At 38.6% G+C, this 13,687-nt stretch overlaps 1 protein-coding gene across 4 annotated transcripts in view; it reads left to right on the plus strand.

Annotated features, from left to right (window-relative positions):
• The window catches only part of RPGRIP1L (RPGRIP1 like), a 126,585-nt gene that overhangs the window by 25,809 nt on the left and 87,089 nt on the right, over positions 1 to 13,687 (plus strand). For 2 of the 4 annotated variants that reach the window (XM_044987014.1, XM_044987013.1), the window contains exons 7-10: positions 193 to 298; positions 5,273 to 5,419; positions 6,678 to 6,751; positions 11,588 to 11,727. In XM_044987014.1, coding sequence (XP_044842949.1) covers positions 193 to 298; positions 5,273 to 5,419; positions 6,678 to 6,751; positions 11,588 to 11,727 — 467 coding nt within the window. Of the gene's footprint in view, positions 1 to 192; positions 299 to 5,272; positions 5,420 to 5,882; positions 6,158 to 6,677; positions 6,752 to 11,587; positions 11,728 to 13,687 lie in introns of those variants that run through there. The other 2 variants (XM_044987015.1, XR_006573404.1) reach the window with 2 other exon arrangements.

Raw genomic sequence — 13,687 nt, forward strand, 5'->3', positions numbered from 1 at the left:
ATAATGCAGATTTTAAAAGAAGGAATTAAGTTGGCTATTACATGCTAAACCTTCCCCCCAAGTGAGTTGTGGAAGTAAGAAGCCATGAAAAACTGATTTGCAAGGGGTCTTAAATTTTCAAGGCAAAACTAATAAGAAGACTGTTATTGTACCTTAAATCTCACTGAGTTTATTTTTTATACAATTTTGAAGGTTAAACATTCGGGACAATGTGGAAATGATAAAGCTCCACAAACAACTGATGGAGAAAAGCAATGCTCTCGCAGCAATGGAAGGGAAATTTCTTCAGCTTCAAGAGGTAACTAACTCACAATCAGTAACATTCCATTTCCACTTAATATGACAACACTGAACACTTGAGAATAGATTGTATAAAATATTACACACATGCTGCCTGAAATTTACAGTGTTTCCAGCGTTAAAGTTGTTTTGCAGATGGGTCCAGCAGGCCCTACAGTTCTCACTTGTATGCGGTGAGCTTGTCTGTGGGAGTGCAGGGGTTTGGTGTGGTCCAATTTTTGTTATACAGGTGAACTGCAGATTTCCAGCTGTCTCAGGTAATGACTGAAATCTTTCTAAAACAGGGTTTCATAAAACAAATGTTGGTTTCAGTGTGAATTTGAAATATGGGGCTGGAGTTGAGTGTTGGTAAAACAGAAATGTGGCTGTTCAGAATTCTGAGGATTGGCTTTTACTTGTGTCTATAATATAAGGGAAACCATTTATAAGGACCAGTTTAAATCACACGAAGCATAATTTTCTGTAAAATAACCACCAGAAGTCAGGCTATTTGCTGCATGGTGGACTCCATACGTGGTCATGTATACCCATGGAGGGCCGTATGCTGGTCCAGGGAGAAGTGGGACAATGGCAGTGAGGCAGCTAACGATTTCCCCTCTGTGCTGTTTGGACCCTTCAGGCAATGAACCTGTGAGGCTAGAGGGGGTCCCCCTCCTTAAAATGTAGCAGTACCAGATGTATGTGTTATTTATAAGGTGTATAGTTTGGGGCTATTGTTTCTCACGTCTGACAGGGGTGTCATTTAATTCACAGCAAGTGAAACATTGTTCAAATCCTTTGGCTTTTTCTGATGTTAAACCTTTCTTTCAAATTCTTATACGCAATTGATTTTCTGTTTATGCATGTGCAAACTTCTTCACAGTTGCAAACTGAAATAGTGATCCAACAAATAGTAAGTTTCTAAGCCAGAAAACTTACTGAAATAAGAATGACACATTTTTAAAACTTCAGGCCAAAGAAACCCTTGATGGACAGTTGCAGTGCTAACAATGCAGAATAAAGGATCAGTAAATACAGAATAAATAACAAACAACTGAAATAGAGGGCTATAATAGAGGGTTCATATGGGTATCATTAAACCCGAAGAGCAAAGCTCAAGTATTTGCTACGGTTAGAGAACCCTGAGATAAAGTTATCATCCTGAAAAAAGTGAATAAGACACACACAGTTTTAGTGATAATTATGAAATGTAACTAATAATAGAAAACAGCACAGAATTTCTAATTTGAATAGCAAACCAACACAACATTGATAATGTAGCACCATTCAGTAGTGATGTGTTTTTCAGAAGTATGATACTTGTTTTCGTAAATAGTGAAATTAATTACTATGTACTTTCAATTTCCACCAGTTGAAATGCAAATACTATCTGCCCATTTTCCCTTTTAATCTGGACCAGCACAATTACTGTGCAACCAGGGGATAAAAGCTGGAGATCCTACTCTAGCAAATGGCCTGAAATATGTCCATGTTATCATACACGCATAGAGAAAGTGTTTTAATATAGTGACAGTCATCATCATGTGGGCCGTCTGGATGAAAGAATCATGCAGTCTGCTTAGAAGTGCTGAAGGGCTCAGAAACTCTCTTCTGATTATTTATTTACTATCCCTTATGCGAATATTAAAAAAATGATATTCTGGATTTCATGAACCATAGAGCGATACTTGCAAAATTATTATTGTATGTTGTTTCCAATTTTAGTTCTAAGGAGTTAATTCTGCTCTCACTTACTCCAGGGCAACTATTGATTGCACAGATGTAATTGAGATCTGATTTGATTCTGTGGCCTGATTCTATGGGGTACTTTTACCATAGTGTAATGCCATTAATCTCAATTAAGTTACTCCTGATTTACAGCAGTGTAAGTGCAATCAAAATCATGCCCTTGATCTTTTCATGTGCAGGCATGTTCCGCAAAGGATAAAGTGCCAGACACCAGTGAAATCCAATCACCAACCCAGTTACCAGCTTGAGACAGGGTGTAAAATGAGAACATACAAGGGCCAAGCTCAAAGCCCCTCTGCCACAGAGAGTACGGGAGGGCAGGAGGAGAACCCACTATAAGAGATGCGGAAAGAATGGTCAGAGTTGTAGAAGGAGAATGAGGAGAAGACTGTATCTTGAAAGACCAGTGAAGATAAAGGGTGAAATCCTGACCTCATTGAAGTCAATAGCAAAACTCTCATGGACTTTAATGGGACCAAGTTTTCACCCAAGATGTAAAGAGCAGGATCGACAGTATGAATGAAAAAGAACAGAGAGATTTTGGAAGATGAGGCTAGCCTACAGCCCCTAGGTTGTCTGAGAGTGAGTTCTTAGAAATTCTAGTGAATGACGTTTCATTAAAGTTTAAAAAGATCGGAAGCCAGATTAGAAGGGATCTGAGGCAGACTAGGACAAGAGAAAATCAGTGCATTGATTGGTTTCAGAGTAGCAGCCGTGTTAGTCTGTATCCTCAAAAAGAACAGGAGTACTTGTGGCACCTTAAAGACTAACAAATTTATTTTAGCATGAGCTTTCGTGAGCTACAGCTCACTTCTTCGGATGCATAGAATGGAACACACAGACAGGAGATATTTATACATACAGAGAACATGAAAAGGTGGAAGTATGCATAACAACAGGAAAAGTCTAATCAGTTGAGATGAGCTATCATCAGCAGGAGGAAAAAAAACTTTGATTGTAGACTGTATGTTTAGTGATTTGAGATATGAAGAGAAGGAGAAAGATGGGGTGGTACATGGAAATGCAGGTAATAGGATAATGAGAGGTTGAGAAGTAGGGCCAGAGAGGGGTTGAATAGAAGGGTAATGTAAGTAAGGAAGTCAGAAGGAAAGAGATTAGAGATGGAGGACATCAAGGCTGATGACTGGGGAGAAGGGGAGGAGTTTGAGGAGAAGGGAAATGAGTGGAAAGAGAAGGTGGGATAAAGAGTTCTCAGCAGATTTTGACAGGTTTTTTTTCCTCTTTAAAGAAGGTAACAAATAATGTGCAGAGATAAAAGATGGGGAAGAAGCCAGGGGAGTGTGACAGATATGACAATATCCTGCAATAGCCTGGTTTAACCTTTTGGAATTAATTTTAGGAGTTAATCATATTAAAAATGCAAATACGTATTTGTTGTTAACTTATTTAATGTAAACTCTAGGATGTGTTGTGCACTTGAATGGACTCTTTGAAACAATGTGCTACACAAATTAGGGGGATTTATAGGAAATACTTGGGAGGAGGGGGAATGCAAATGACCCACCCTGGGATCCATTCTTTTGAAGCCGCACCTTGGACAGAAACCTATTGTCTGTCCAATTATCTATTCATGGTCACTTCAAAGACCGAAACTGAAGATAGGAGGGGGCTCAGATAAATGAGCAGGTTTTTTCTGAGCTGAAGCTGTGATGAACTTGTAATCACAGGAAAAAACCTCGTGTGGGGTTTGATAGACTAATCACCACCCAGAGCCCTTGTTGGTATTAGAGATGATCTTTAGTAAGCTTATTGACATGGGTGTAGATTGTTTGATTGTTTTTAGTATGTTTTCTCTGTAATACTCTTACCTTAAGAATAAACATACCGGTACATGCTTAGAAAGTACTGTGGTAACATCTAACTGTTGACAATTACACTGTCTACCATCTCTGAGGAGAAAGCAAAGCAGGTCTGTCTGCCTGTTTTTAGGGAGGCCAGAATATAGTTAGGAAACTGTTCCCCCACCCCGATCAGAAGGTGGAGAGACATGTGACTCCCCCCAAGAAAGGCAATGACTGTGGTGCTAGAAGCCTGAAGTGGGTGCACTCACTGGACTATAGAGGAATACAGGTGCAGTTGCTCATAACTGGCTTAAGAAAGGTGTCAAAGGCTACAAATAAGTGATGAGGACTATGGATAATATACTTAATTTGTTCTGAAGTTTCTCTGGTATAAGAGTGTCTGCCATATTTGATGTTTTACATAAGGTTTATATTATGGACAAATGGGAGGTAAAAGATCAAGTGGATGACTTTTTTTCTTAAGTCATTTTTGAGAGTAGTCATTCTGCACGTAGACTTCTCAGAAAAGACAACAAAATTGCACAGTTCTCTATCACTTTCTGTCTTAAAATCCTGAAAATATTACATGACATAGAATTGTGGAAAACATGAAAACTAACTTCTCCCATGCAAAACCATCCATAAAAGACTCCTATATTTATATAATTACATGTTGGGTTTAGAGAATGTTAAATAGCAGACTGACCAGAAACAAAACAACCTAACAGCCATATTTGTCTGAATGTGATTTACAGTGAAATTCTTTATAATGAATCAGTGTTACTAAAACACTGTGAAATATGAGGGGTATAATCATCAGTAATATGCTGGAAATGAGGTTCTACCAGCATCTTGCAATAATATTAAGGATGGTTAAAGTATCTATATTTAATCCAACAAAGTAGGTTCAATTTAAAAAGAAATTGTAAGCCTTTCATTAAATTATTATTTCCAAGGAAATGTATCTGAGTGAATTGTGAATATAAATCAAATGAATATCTAAAACTATGGGTTAGCAGAGCTGTCGAGTTCTGCGATTAGCATAGCTGTGGTCAGCCTTAACTTTTGCTTGTTATTGCAGTGTTTTTGGTCAGCACATCTAACCACTATAACCACAGCAAAATGTTTTAGTTGCTTTAACAGATGTAGTTTTGGTCCTTCTCAGAACAACTAACTGTAAGATGTTAATGTTGAGGAGAGGAAAAACTACCACCTTTCTGTTGGCCATGTGTGCTGACACTGATCTTTCAGTTCCTACAGGGGGTCAAACTTAGTTCAAGAGTGCCTCCTGTTGGCTGAGTTGAAAAAGTGTATTCTGTGCTGTTTTGCTAGATCAGCTACTATTTGAATATATACATATTTATAACTCAGGAATTATTTCATCATTGTGTTGTTATTGGAAGTTAACCTTTTCTTTTTTTCTTCTCCATTCCTTTTTATAGAGTCAAAGGAACCTTAAGGCCAGCCATGATGCTTTAATGGCAAACGGGAATGAACTCAATCTGCAGCTTAAAGAACAGCGTTTGAAGTGCCTCCATCTTGAGAGAGAATTACAGTCGATGACTTTTTCAAAACAAAGGATAGAAGAGGTGAGATTCCATATGGCTCAAGCATTGATCTGCATTCAAATCTAATTCTGGAAATATTTAGTGAGAAAATTGTATTTTCAATTAAAGAGATTACCTAAATGTTGCTGTGCAAATCACTGCTTATTGACTTTTTGGTTAAGAGAAAAGTATAGTATAGATTTAACTTCTGACTCCCTATGTCTAGAAATTAGATCCTGTACTTGCTGCTTGTTCAAATAGGACATTTACATACTTGACCTCTGTTTTTCTGCATACATTTGAACTTTCATGTTGACATTAGGCTGACTTCATTTATTGTTGAAAATTTGGTTATTTTAATATATTTTAATTTTATTTTAATACAGCCATCGTACATATTTTCTTGATTGATTTTTTACTGAGACTCCTTTGCACCACATTTTTGAATCACAGCAAGTTTGAACATCTACCTAAAATCTTTTTAAATGATTTTTTCACATAACAGATGACTGTCCTTTCCACCTGGAAGCTCAAATCAATCACTTTTTCTGTTCCTGAGCTCCATTAGCCAGAAGAATGGAAGTGCCACAGTCAGCGTTGATCCAGATTTAGGGCCCATTCCTTAATCCCTTAGTAGTTCCATTGACTGTGCAAGAGAAGGAGTTTGCAGGATCATAGCTGAGGTTCTTCCATTGTATATCTTGCTACATTTAGTCATGCCTAAAGGTTGGCTCATTATGAATTTATTGTTATATTGACAAAGCTTAAGCTTAAAGAAACTCATCCCATATCTAATAATCTCTAAATTGTTATAATATACTTGGGAAAGTTCTTAATTTTTTTAAATGTATAATGGCTTTAAAATTCTTATCTCCCTTCAATGGACATTTTGAAAGCAAGCAGTCAATAATATCTGTTTTTGTTTGGCTGATTCAAAACAAAATTAACTATACAGAAGCCACTAACTAGCTAACACCATTCCTAGAACAGTACTAAGATCATCACAATTGTTAGTGCCGAAAACAAATCTTTTTGGCATAAACCACAATGTAATTAGATGCTGTTATTAAACACAGACCAGACTTGTTAATTTCATCTCCATAAACAACATGAAAAAAGTAATTGTTGTCCAAGTGGAGATATATTTGTGCTTCTAAGAGACTATTACATACAATGCTGAATTAAAAAAATAAAAGCATGTTTGACAGTGTCTACAGATATTTGCTAATCACCTTTATAACTTCTTGTTTTTATTTTCTCCTGTGCTGTGCATTACATGTAGTTTTCTTCTTCATTTTAGTTGCAGGATAGAATTAATGACCTAGAAAAGGAGAGGGATCTTTTAAAGGAAAATTATGATAAACTATATAACAGGTAAATTATAAATGATTTTTTTAATGTCACTTGACTCCCTTTCTTGTTTCCTAGCTCCTCTTTTTTATATATATAGACTTAACTATTTCTCACTCCAGTTCTTAGGGATTCTCTTATCCATAAGTGTACGTGGAAACTTATGCTGCCATGCCTGTGTTGCATCTATTTTGTTGACAAAGAAAGGGCTTGAGCCTCCAGGACTGTCAATCCTGTGCTCTTCAAGTATTAAACTCATTTAAAAAAAAAATCCATTAAAGGAACAGTCAGTAGTATAGGTCATATAATTTTGACCATCGAGACAAGATGTTCAGGAGTAGGTGTGAATTTACATTAGAAACAGTGTAAGTGGCTGCTTTTTGAATTATAAGGAATCCATGTATCTCTGGACGTAGGATTCTGCAGATTAAATTTATTTTCTTGGATGATATTTTCTTGAATTACTCCTCCCATCCCTGCAGTAGAGGTGAAGTGAGGCTAATGTTTGTGACAGTTTTGGTGACATTTTCTAATTGTGTTTATTTTAATAGCAACTGTTTCCTTTATGCTGGTTCTACTTGAAGCTTATGTGAATGCTCTTGGAGATAATAGCCTGTGTAAATCCTGTCAGCAGTGTTTAAAATCACATAAATAAAATATTAAAATGCTAAATCTTCAGAACATGAAGCTTGATAAGGTGCAACTCAGTCTCTAATACAGAATAGAAAATTGAAATAGTCAATTTACAAAAGTTTAATGAGAAAAAAGTGATGTTTAAATAAACTTTTCATGAATTGAAGGCAACAGTCTTTCTTCTAATACAAGGAGAACGTGACCTTTTCTGTCCAGGTGGAACAATTAAAATAATCAGGGACATATTGTAAAGTTAATTTGTTTCCTGGGGAAGTAGCCAGAATGCTAGAAGTCTTTTTCTTTTTGCCCCCTCTCCCCTCCACCCCCAAATGACTTGTGTTTTGAACTTGTATTTTGCAGTTTATCAACTTGGCAACTCTTAAAGGACCTCTGGGAAGTAAATACAATAACATCTGATATTATTTGCTGAGTTGTTGTTATATTTGTTACCTTTCTGCTAAAAAACAAACAAAAAATGTAAACAGGTGAAAGCATTTGAGAACCGATTGTTTTTAAGGATTGTTTTAAGACTAAGTGGGTAATGACAGCTCTCTACATGAAGAAGCTTTTATATATGGAAAGAATGGTTTTGTCATTTGTCTGTTGCTGAGGTTTGATGTTGTGGATTCCTCTGGCTTTTGAATAGTGAATTAATATTTCTTATTACACCATAATTTCTCCTTTTCAATTATGCAAAGAAATAACTTGGTAAAGCAAAGCTTGTAATCTTATTTGAAGTTCTCTTGCTTTGCAAGATTAAGTGAGGCAACTAAAAATAACAGATCCTTAAAATAAACTGATAAATTAAAACATTACTTAACCATATCCCAGTAAACTGAAACTCCCAGTTAACTGCCACATGGTTATTCCTCCCTCCCTCAGATAATCCCTCTGTTCATCCATAACTTCATTTATCCAGTTGATTCCACTGTCCCTTCAAATATAAAGGATTATATTGTAGAGAGAGAGCCAGTGAAGACAGGTAAATCTCCAGTGTAAATAAACTGGAAACAAATTGATTGTTCTATACCTTTCGTTCCGTAGTGCCAGTGTTGTAACACATATGGATTGTGCCTATGTTTACTGTTGTTGCTAGCAGTGGACATACCAGTGGACGTGCCAAAGGGTTGATATCATGATGTAGGAGCTAGAAAATAACAGACTCAACCCCTGCGTTCCTTACCCTATGCCTTATTCACAGAAACATCCTTTGAAATCAGTGGGAGTTTTGCTGAAGCCAGGACTGCAGGCTTTGGCCCCAAGACTTTACAGAAAGCAAATATGAGTTTTAGAGAGACAAGGTGGGTGAGGTAATATCTTTTATTGGACCAACTTCTGAGAGAGACAAGCTTTCTAGCTTCTGAAGAAGAGCTCTGCATAAACTTGAAAACGTAGAAGTTGGTCCAATAAAAGATATTACCTTGCCCACCTTCTCTTTCTAATATCCTGGCACCAACATGGCTACCACAACCCTGCGTACACAAGTATGAGTTTGTCTTATTATTTAGGCAACATCCAAGAAAACCAGTTGCATGAATAACAGGGTTGTAGGGATTGTTTTCATAGGCTCTTGTAATGCAGATCTGGTCATGCACACAATCCATGCAAAGGAAATGGTTTCAGATGTGGCTTACCATTTATAGTTACCCAGATGGCTCCAAGTGTGGTGCAATATAGTAATTTCAAAAGAAATCCCACATAATTTCAAATGGAATGTAACCCTAAATTTAGAGGGGAAGATAGCTATGGACTGAATTCAGACTAACTTACACATATTAACATTAGCGTTATGTGGGCTTGGAAAGGACTGACTTCAAAATTTGTTCTTAATTTAAATTAATCCAAATTCTGATATTACTGGCAGAACAACTGTTGGTGATCTTTGTGCCGGTATGAAGGGCATTGGAGCATAGCATTTTTGACAACTGAAATAATGTGGACCTGTATTTTGTTATGTAGCAATTAAACAGCTGTAGTAATAGTGAATGTAGATGGAAACCTACATAGTAGCATACTCACAAGAACTTGCAATTTCTTCTTCTTCGGATGAGTGAAGATTAAGAACATATGACCTTTTTTGTTTAAGATTTAACCAGTTATAATTTATGCTGAAGTAATCCATTCTTCACATTAGTCATTCAATCAAAACATGAATAATGTAAGTCTACGTGTTTCCCAAAATTGCTGGTACCATGGATTCAAAGAAACCTCTCCAAAACTATAGTAATGGAGGGAGAAGTACACATTATTACTTATTTATATTACCGTAACAATTAAAGGTCCTAACCAAAATCAGTACTCCATTGTAAAAGGCACTCTGCAAACACAGAATCAGACAGTCCCTGTCCTGAAGTGTTTCCTATCTAAATAGACCAGACAGAATAGTGGTGGGAGCAGAATGAGAGGTGGAAGTAACTTGTTCAGAATCACAAAGCAAGTTAGTGTCAGAACCAGAACTAGAGCTCAAGTCTTCTGACTGTCCACTAGCCCAGTGTTTCTCAACCTTTTTGATACCAGGGACTGGCTTTCTGCTTTCCTAAACTCTCCCAGGGAAATCTCAGGGACCAACAAGGAGGCTGCCATGGACTGGCGCCAGTCCATGGACTGGTAGTTGAGAAACACTGAATAACTAGGCCACACTGCCTCTCAAATACATTTCTTTGTAGGATATGTTAATTGCATTGAAAATTAACAAATGGTGAACATTTAACTTTTCACTTATTGCATTCCGGGAAAACATGAGATGTTCCCAAGTATCTTGGAATTATTTTAGTCAGCTAAAAAGTAGGGTCAAGATTTCATGTTACAATAATTCTTACTTCAATTCCTTATGCAAATCCTGATCCTGATTCATTAGATGTAAATTCACTTTTACTTTGTCACAGCCAATCCATTGAGACATACAATTTCCATTTCTATTTAGGTGTGGAAAGCAGAGCTGTGTGGGTTTGGGGGTTTTTTGCTTGTAGTTTTTGTTGCATACCTATTCCAGTTGGAATCAGCTTCTCCAAATCAGATTCATCAGGAGCTGCCTCATATATAACTGAAGTTAAAGCACAGTTTCAGATTATTCACAAAAATGCAGAACATATTTTGCAATTTGCACTTTGAACAGCCACCGGAGGGCCGGGGGCGGGTTGCCGTCCACCGAGAAGGGGATGCACCAGTAGTGCTGGGGAATGGCTTCCTGCAGGTCCAGGATCACGGCGGGGACTGCGGGGAGAGACGACAATCAAAGAGGGGCTCAGGCCGGCGCATTGCCCCAGGGCGGGGCAGGCTGCGGAGCCAGGGCCCCGAGGCAGCGGGCACAGTCACTCAGCCACCCTCACGCCCGCCGGGCAGCCGGGATTAGGGATTTTTTGCTTGTAGTTTAAGCTGGTTTATGACTTGCTGAAGCCCAGGAGAACATTTTTAAGCCAATGAGTGCATTGTTAAATAATGATATGAACAGCACAAAGTAGCATTCATCTTGTTAACTATGCAAAAACACATTGCATATATCTTTACATATTCTATCCTAACTGTGAATCATTTCATATGTTTAATCTTTCTTCAAACGGAATAATTTTTTGTGATGGTTTCAGAAATTCTAATTCTGTGTCCCATCCATATACAGGTTTTCGGTTTAGAACCAAATAATGTGTTATGACAAAAATAGTTATTCTTATCCCCTAGACTTTTTTTTAGTAGGACACAAGACTACTTTGTATAAGTGCCTCTTAATCAGAATCATTTTACAGTATGAGAACTGTTGTCACTTTATAGTCAATGTTTCTTTGAACAGGCAACAGGGCTTTAGACTCTCTATGCTTTGCAGATGTTAAGAGATCAGGTGGGTAATCACAGGTCTCTACATTAAGAGGTTTTGTATGCGGAAAGAATGGTTTTGTCAGTTGTCTGTTGCTGAGGTTTGGAGTTGTGGATTCCCCTGGAATATGCATCTGAATTCCTTTTCTAGTCCCACAAATGCTGCACACTGCCAACTTTTCTGACTTTGGAGCTCTAAATTAAGGCCAGTTCCTTTGCTCATCCCACAAACTCTTTCATGTTCTTTAACCGCAGCCTGAGAAAGGCGCCTTGGTTTCAACAGCAGCAGACCAGCATATGTTTACTTAATTCCTAAAACATGATGACAGTAGTCTCTGTGCCACTAAAAGCTTTTTTCTTTATTATTTTTGTTGAAGTTGATTTTTAAAAGTTCTTCACATGCCACATGTTTTATTGCAGTGTCTTCAGTGTGAGCCATGAACAGCAATGGAAGTTAAAGGAACAGCAACTGAAATTACAAATTGCTCAACTTGAGACTGCCTTAAAGTCTGACTTAGCAGACAAAAGTGAAATCCTTGACAGAATGAAACTAGAAAGAGGTATATTTATAAAATAGCAGTCTTTTTCTCAGTGTGCTGCATGTGCAAGATTCTTCTGCCTTTCTAGTTCTAGTCCAGTATGCATGTCATAGAAAAGTTCAGTTCCTATAACTGGTGATTATGGGCCACACTTCAAGGCCTTGATTGAGCAAGGTGCTAAAACTCAAGACTAACTTTTAATCACATACATAATCCCATTAAAGTTAGACATCTGCTTAAGTATGTGCTGAATATGGAAGCTATATCCATTAGGATTTTAAAATTGCATTAATGCTTTCATTCTAAGCCTGCTTTTACTCTGGCTTCCTATTTACTGTCATCCTTCACTGTGATAACTTCTCTCTGACAAGAGGGCGTGTCTGACATTCCCTCCCAAAATATGAGCCACCGTTATTCAGATTCCACGCACTATACTATGGTGTTAATATACCATACAATCATTTGGAGGCTGTACAGTTGTCTCTATTTCACCCTTCATGTGGCCAGCTATTTTTTAATCTTCTCTATATACATTAATTTTTGTTCATAGCTGGGTACAAATCCAGTTACCACTCTATTTTTTTATTCTGATTTTCTGATCACCTTATCCAGTTAGCCTTTTTTCCTGTGAAGGATCATCTGATCCTTTAAGGTTGTCAGTAGATCCAGTGACTTCAAAGTTAAGCAGGTGTGTAAGTGCTTTGTTGGATTGGGGCCAAAGAATTTGCAGCTTAGTTGATACCAGAATGGATAAAATACCTTAAGATAAAGGTTACAAAACATTGATTCACGTGTGTCTTTAGTTTATAAACTAACTGTTGGGAATCAGGGCTTTCTGATCAAACAGTCTAAGGCAAGAGTACAGTGTGGTTGTCAAAACATGAAAGTGTATTGGTTAAGAAAGGTGTGATGGCTAGAGATGACCTGCACATGTGATATGTCTGCTAGTGTCTCCTATGGGCACTTATTCCAAGTGACAGGTTTCCACCTGCACTCTTCCCAGAATTGAATTCCATTTTTCACCACCCCACTTTTGACTGGATCACCAGGCTAAGGCAACCCGTGTTCTTAGCAGTCCATCACAAGTGACGCCCTCCCTCTCCCTCCCCCGTTGACAGGTTCCATGATCTTCAACTCTCTGTGGGTGGAAGTTGGAACCTCAAAGTTATACCACTCTTAGACTGGATCCTAGGTGACAGCCCCATTGCCAACTGTGTTAATGAGATAAGTGCAGTAGGTATCTGGAAGACACGACTTTCTGGGTGCCTGTGACCCAGAAGCATATGTTGAGGCCAGGGATCTGCTGTTGCTTCCAGTACCGGGGTCACCAGACAGTAAGGACTTGGCACCACCGGTACTGAAGGGAGATAGGGAGGTCTCCACTACCGTCAGAATGGCACCGAGACCAATCTCATGAGGAAAACCGCATTTGAGGGCCTCTCCATGGCACCGCTCACTGGCACCGGATGGCTCGGCACTTCCATGGTCTCCCTGTTCCTTCTCCATTTCCTCTTCGGAGTCAGAGGTAGAGTCTGTCTATTCACACCATCGAGGCCTTTGGGATCATCGGCACTGTTCCACACGTCAGTCTTTTGCGGCTGTAACGGCTACTGCCATGGCACACCAGAACACTTGGCTGATGGAACCATGGGGACTGGCATTGTTTCAGTGACGGTTCTGGAGCCTGTGGGGGTTTCCACTGGACCAAGGCTCCAGTTTAAGATATTTGTGTTCTTTAGCCTCTGAGAGCCTAGTCCTTCTGGTACCGCACCATGAAACCCCAGAACCCACCTCCGGTACCAACCACGGGGAACTGCAAAACCCGACACGGAGCAGCAGAAGCTGGCCCCACCTGCAGCGGGCGGGGCAGAGACTGTTCTGGTACTGCTCACGCCACTGCCGCCTCCTCACCTGATAAGGCATTGTTGGTGAAGGAGGTGTCTCCGATCTTCATGGCCCACCAGGAGTTACTAAAGTGGGT

The sequence above is a fragment of the Mauremys mutica genome, chromosome 14, assembly GCF_020497125.1.
Source record: "Mauremys mutica isolate MM-2020 ecotype Southern chromosome 14, ASM2049712v1, whole genome shotgun sequence".
In the NCBI taxonomy this organism is placed as follows: domain Eukaryota; kingdom Metazoa; phylum Chordata; order Testudines; family Geoemydidae; genus Mauremys; species Mauremys mutica.